Source organism: Condylura cristata, unplaced genomic scaffold (genome assembly GCF_000260355.1).
Source record: "Condylura cristata isolate star-nosed mole 26May11 unplaced genomic scaffold, ConCri1.0 scaffold00027, whole genome shotgun sequence".
Classification (NCBI taxonomy): Eukaryota; Metazoa; Chordata; class Mammalia; order Eulipotyphla; family Talpidae; genus Condylura; species Condylura cristata.
In genome coordinates, this window is record NW_004567128.1 from 27692758 (window position 1) to 27698368 (window position 5611).

Here is a 5611-nt window from a genome sequence, read left to right on the forward strand (position 1 = left end):
ACCCAGAGAAGACAGATGCCGAGAAGCAGCCTGAGGATGAGTTGAAACACCCAGAGAAGACAGATGCCGAGAAGCAGCCTGAGGATGAGTTGAAATACTCAGAGAGGACAGATACCGAGAAGCAGCCTGTAGATGAGTTGAAAGACTCAGAGAAGACAGATGCGGAGAACCCAGCCTCAGCCTCGCTAAAGCAGTGCCTGGGACCTAAGTGTGTGTATCCCAGCAGGCCAGGCTCCAAGTACTGCTCGGACGACTGTGGCATGAAGCTGGCAGCTGAGTGAGTGCACCTGGAGGTTAAGAAACAGGGCATGGAGTAGGGCATTATCTGTGCTTTCTGCAAATCCATCCATGCCCGGTGCATCCTCCCACTATCCATCCGTCCATCCTTATAGCCAACTACCCACTCAAGCACCCAGTCTCATTCCACCCACTAACCCACTCATTCACCTTTATGGTTATTTCCCCACTCACCCCTCTTTCTTCACACATCCATCCGTCTACTTTTCAATCACCATTCATCCTCTATTAATTATTCGTTACATTCTCTAGTTGGTGGATCACGCCTCCTTTTCTTTTTTTAATAAAAGATTTATTTATTTATGCATACAAAAGCTGGGGTGTAGGTCAGAGGTGCAGGGGTGGTGGTGATAGTAAGAGGATTCACGAGAGACAGTGTATTTCAGTCAATCAGATTGACTGAAATACACTGCTGAAGGGAGCAGCGGGTGAGAGAGAGGAGGCCTGCCACACCATGTGGGTCACCCCCCTGGCCAGGGATCGAACTCGTGCTGCAGTGGCTGCTGATAGCTTCATAGTGCTGAGACACGATCCCTTGTGCCACCAGAGAGGCTTCCTCCCTTTTTGTGATGCTCTCACTTACCCATTCCATTTCTGCGGTCTCCCAGACGCATTTATGAGATCCTGCCCACGCGCATCCAGCAGTGGCAGAAAAGTCCCTGCATTGCTGAGGAGCAAAGCAAAAAAATACTCGAGCGCATTCACCGTGAGCAGCAGGACACCCACGCCCGCCTGAAGTACATGGAGTGTCGGTTCCATGAACTTGAGGCCATCATTCAGCGTGGCAAGCAGCAGACTGTGTGCAGGGATGAGGAGGTAAAAGGGAATGGGTGGGGTGGTATCTGGGGATCTTGCTTTAGCTGTCTTCACTCTGTACTGCTTCAGTGTTCCCCACAGAGTAAAAAAGGCAGCAAGGATGGTGTAGACCTGAAGATCTTCTGTGTCTCCTGTGGGCAAACCATCAATATGAGTGTTGCCCTGCGCCACATGGAGCGCTGCTTTGCCAAGGTCAGGTTTTTTTTTGCCTGGGGGCAGCATGGGGCAAGGGTGTCATTGGCTGTGTGGAATCTACTGGGAGGAGGGGAGGTTTGGTTCCTGGCTCTACCCATTTGTGCTTTTCTTCCATCCGTGGTATGGGGGCCATGACTGGGGTGTCAGTCAGCAGCGAGGGGGCACAAAGGCTGGGCAGCATAAGATCTACAGGGGACAAATGTGTTGTGTGAGCTATGCCACGGGACGGTGTGCAGCGGCTTTTGTCTTAAGTTCCTCCCACCTGTGTTCTTTCTTCCCAGTATGAGTGCAAATCGTCCTTTGGGTCACTATACCCCACTTGCATCGAGGGGTAAGTGTGGGTACCAGCAGGGTCAAAGACATGATGTGAAGTGGGCTCAGATACAGAGGTGGGTGCGAACGGGGCAGGGTATGGGTGGGCTTGCAGACAAAGTGAGATCAGGGTTCAGGGCGAGACCTCCCTGCTCCCCATTCTCAGCACCTCACTTTCAACTTCCTGTCAGGGCCACAAGGCTCTTCTGTGATGTGTATGACCCACAGAGTAAGAGGTACTGTAAGCGGCTCCAGGTGCTGTGTCCGGAGCACTCTCGGGACCCCAAGGTGAGACTGTTCCTGTCCTACTCGTTGCTCTCCTTCTCGCCCCTCCTCCCTGCTTGACCACCTTCCTCCCGCCTGGCCAGGCTCACGTGTTCCCTCTTCCCTTCCAGACAACCCCATGTTATCCTCTCCTCGCTGCTTGATCACCTATTCTCTTGTGTAAATTTTAAGTATGTTATTTTTTATGGGGTAACACTGGTTTACGATACTGTATCTAATTTAGGGGTACAGGCGCACACCTTTCTGGATGTATATTACCACACCGTGAACACCTATTCACTTTCCCTTTGCCTGACTGCTGTTTACCTAAACTTCCTCACCTGACCCGCACTATTTCTCACTCCCTCTCTGCCTAACCACCCTCCATTCTTCTGCTCCTTACTGCTCAAGCGTTCTCCATTCTTCTTGCTTGACCAACCTCCATTCCTTGCCCACCACGCCTGCCCACACGCCTCCTCTCCTCCCTGGACGCCGGCCATCAACTCCTTTCTTCCTCGTTTTCTGACTTCTCTTGATTCTTCTTTCTGCCCAGTCATCCCTTCCCTGCCTGTCATCTCCCAACTCTTCTCTTCCTCAGTGTTTAGCCCGCCCCGCTCCTCCCACCTCATCACTCACCTCCCCTCTCCTTACAACCCTAGTCATCCTCTCTCTGACTTGCCTTCACCCCTCTTCTTCCTGTGGGGTCCTTCTGTTCGTTCCCCTTTCTGCCTGGTCTTATCCATTCCTCCATGCCTTGTTAACTTCATGCCTCCATTCTCTATCTTGGTCACGTCCCTTTCACCCCCTCTTCCTACTAAACCACTGGATTCCTCTCTTCCGTCCTACCCCATCACTTTCTACTTTGTTCCTTCCGGTCCAGCTGCCCACTAGTCCCCTATTTTCATCATGTCTGCCCCATCACCTTCCTCCTCCCTACCTCATCACCCCCCATTCTGCCCATAGGTAACAGATGATGAGGTGTGTGGTTGCCCACTAGTGCATAACGTTTTTGAGCTCACTGGTGACTTCTGTCGCCTCCCCAAGCGCCTGTGCAGCCACCACTACTGCTGGGAGAAGCTGAGGCGTGCCGAGGTGGACCTGGAGCGTGTGCGTGCGGTAAGCGGTGATGCTCGGAGGGGCTGGGGCAAGCAGTAGGATCCGGGAGGCCCCCTTCACACTCACCTTCCACAGCTGCACAAGCTGGAAGAGCTGCTTGAGCAGGAGCGCAACGTGCACACATCCATGACTAACCGGGCGGGCCTGCTGGGTCTGATGCTTCACCAGACAATTCAGCATGACCCCCTCACCACGGACCTGCGTTCCAAAGATGAAAACTGAGCTGTGCACACCTGAGGTCTTACACCCAGTGCCCTGCGTGAGGGAAACACTGCACAGATTGCTCGCACACCTGTCTGTCTGCTTCTTAGGGCATCCTGGAAGTTCTCTGTGCTTCTGTGCTCACCGTCTGGTCTCTTGACCCTGTTCCCCGGGTGCAGGGTGTCCACCATCTCGTCCTCCCCTGAACCTGGACATGGCCTGCCTTCATCTCCCTCTGCCAGAGTTTTGGTAATGAATTTTGGAGTAACAAAAGCTCTTAATATTCCCCGATGGTTCCTAAACTGGTATCTGTGGCCACAAACTCAATTCCAAACCAGCTTGGCTAGGACAGCTTGGAAAGGGTGGACGCAGAACACAGTGGTTGGGAGAAAGCCTGGGAATTATAAATATTCCCCTGGTCAGAGGTGTTAAAAATGTTAGCATGGGGGGTAGGTGAGTGCAGGATAGTCTCCCCGGATGATTCCACTTTGGGACACTCAAGAGAACTCAAGGTTGGGGGGGGCAATCATGCTTCTACCCTCACCCGTCTTGTTCTGGCTCTAACCATTGAGGTCCCAGCTTCCTGTCCACCTCAGCACCTGGCAAGCTCCTCATCTCACACCAGCCGTCAGTCTGGCTTCCTTCCCAACACCCCACTCTGGGTCTGCTCTTTGCAGCCTATCTGTTGAGTAAAAGTGTCTCAGACACTTGCACTATTTTTTTCTATACTTACTGGTTCATTAGAATTTTTTTCATTAATTTTTACAATGACTTTTCTCAGGGATTTATATATTTCACCTAAACATTTAAGTATTGCTCTAGATTTATACACATTCCAATATAAAGTGAGTTTATATTACTCCCTGTCTGGCTTAACTTCATATTTGAATACAGTATTTTTTTCTTTCATTTCAAATTGATCAGATTTCCAGAGGCTAATCCATCTAATGGATTTCTTTGTTTTATTTTTATTCCTTAGCTTTATATTCCACTACTTTTTTTGTTTGTTTTGTTTTATGTTTCTTCATTTTCATGTGTTTGCTTGATTTTTTGGTTCTTTTCATCATTTTTAAAAGTCAAATTCCAAAACTGATTGTTTTTGACTCTCCAGTTCTTTTTTTGTAAATATGAAGGATTACAAGATAGACAGTTTACTTTCATTTTTGTAATTATAAGCTTAAGTATTGCATGTAACCTTCTGAATCTGAACTTGTAAAACTTAGTCAGGATTTCCATGTCCCAGATACTCAACTGAATTCAGTAAATCTTTCACAGGTATAAGATAAGAAAATATGTATTTTGTTACGTACAGATTTTCAATCTAGTTTGATGATTGATTTCTTACTCTGAATGTTTGTCTTTTCTCTTTTTTTACTTTGTTACATTATCAAAAGATAGAATAAATGTTAGAATATTTTCAAAAAATTTTTTTTTGTTTTTTTTGGGGGGGATGGACCTTGAAGTGTAAACCTTAGGCTATTTTGCATCTTACTGTTACGTATTTTTCTTGTTTTGTGCTTTTGACATTGATTTTATTTTGGTAAGGACACAACTGTTGCTGTTTTTACTTTGCTGACACTTACCTGGTATTCTTTCCCTACAAGTTTATTTTGTATTTTTCTTTTGTTGAAAATATAGTTCTTGTACCTAGTTATTAATATATATTTTGTTTTAATCCCACATTTTTTGTCTTGAGATTCACCTATTTCGGGCTTTCTGCTGGAATCAGAACTTCTGTGGTGAAATTCCCACACTTACATCTTTTTATATGGAGTCAAAGGTATGGGGACAGCAAGTGGTAAACAAATTTCTGCTTGGAAGTAGTGCATTTCTCCCGGTGGAAAATCGCCTTGTCTAGGTTCTGCTCCATCACATCAGTCAGAATCAAATTTAGCTGTCTGTTCTCCAATAGAGCTGAGCCTCAAATTTAAAATACCCATTAATTGGAGCACCACAAGCAGAACCACAATTTCTTATGAAATGACATTAACAAATATCTTATTAGCAGTCTTATTTATAAATGGGTCGTTTACACTCCCAACCTCTAATCATCACCTAAGAATACACTTTGTTATTTTGATGAAATTTTGGGCTCAGTGAGTGGAATCCTTGGGTTACCTCTGAGAGAAAAGTTTTGGCAGAGTTTCCCTTTCAGCTGAACGTGGTGAGTCTGCCCAGGAGACTAAGACGTTTGTACAGACACCAACAGGAAAAGGAAAAAGAAAAATAGAGGTACCGCACAAGCACAGGTGGGCAGGAGAGCTGCAGAAATTGTATTGATGGAATGTTCTTTTGGGGAAGGGTTCATTCCTTTGTAGAATTGTTATCTACTGTTAGTCAATTTTAGTGTGTAACTAGATTGATTTGTAAGGACAGGAACTCTTTTATAATGATCTCAGTCTCCCCACCT

The 5611-nt window shown here is 46.7% G+C and overlaps 1 protein-coding gene across 1 annotated transcript in view; it reads left to right on the plus strand.

The window, feature by feature from the left end:
- Positions 1-3222, plus strand: part of LOC101627726 (CXXC-type zinc finger protein 1-like) — a 3690-nt gene extending 468 nt beyond the window's left edge. The window contains exons 3-9 of the mRNA XM_004690126.1: positions 178-277; positions 906-1113; positions 1195-1305; positions 1590-1639; positions 1812-1908; positions 2848-3000; positions 3076-3222. Of these exons, the coding sequence (XP_004690183.1) occupies positions 178-277; positions 906-1113; positions 1195-1305; positions 1590-1639; positions 1812-1908; positions 2848-3000; positions 3076-3222 (866 nt within the window). The remainder of the gene's footprint in view (positions 1-177; positions 278-905; positions 1114-1194; positions 1306-1589; positions 1640-1811; positions 1909-2847; positions 3001-3075) is intronic.
- The last annotated feature ends 2389 nt before the right edge of the window (positions 3223-5611 follow it).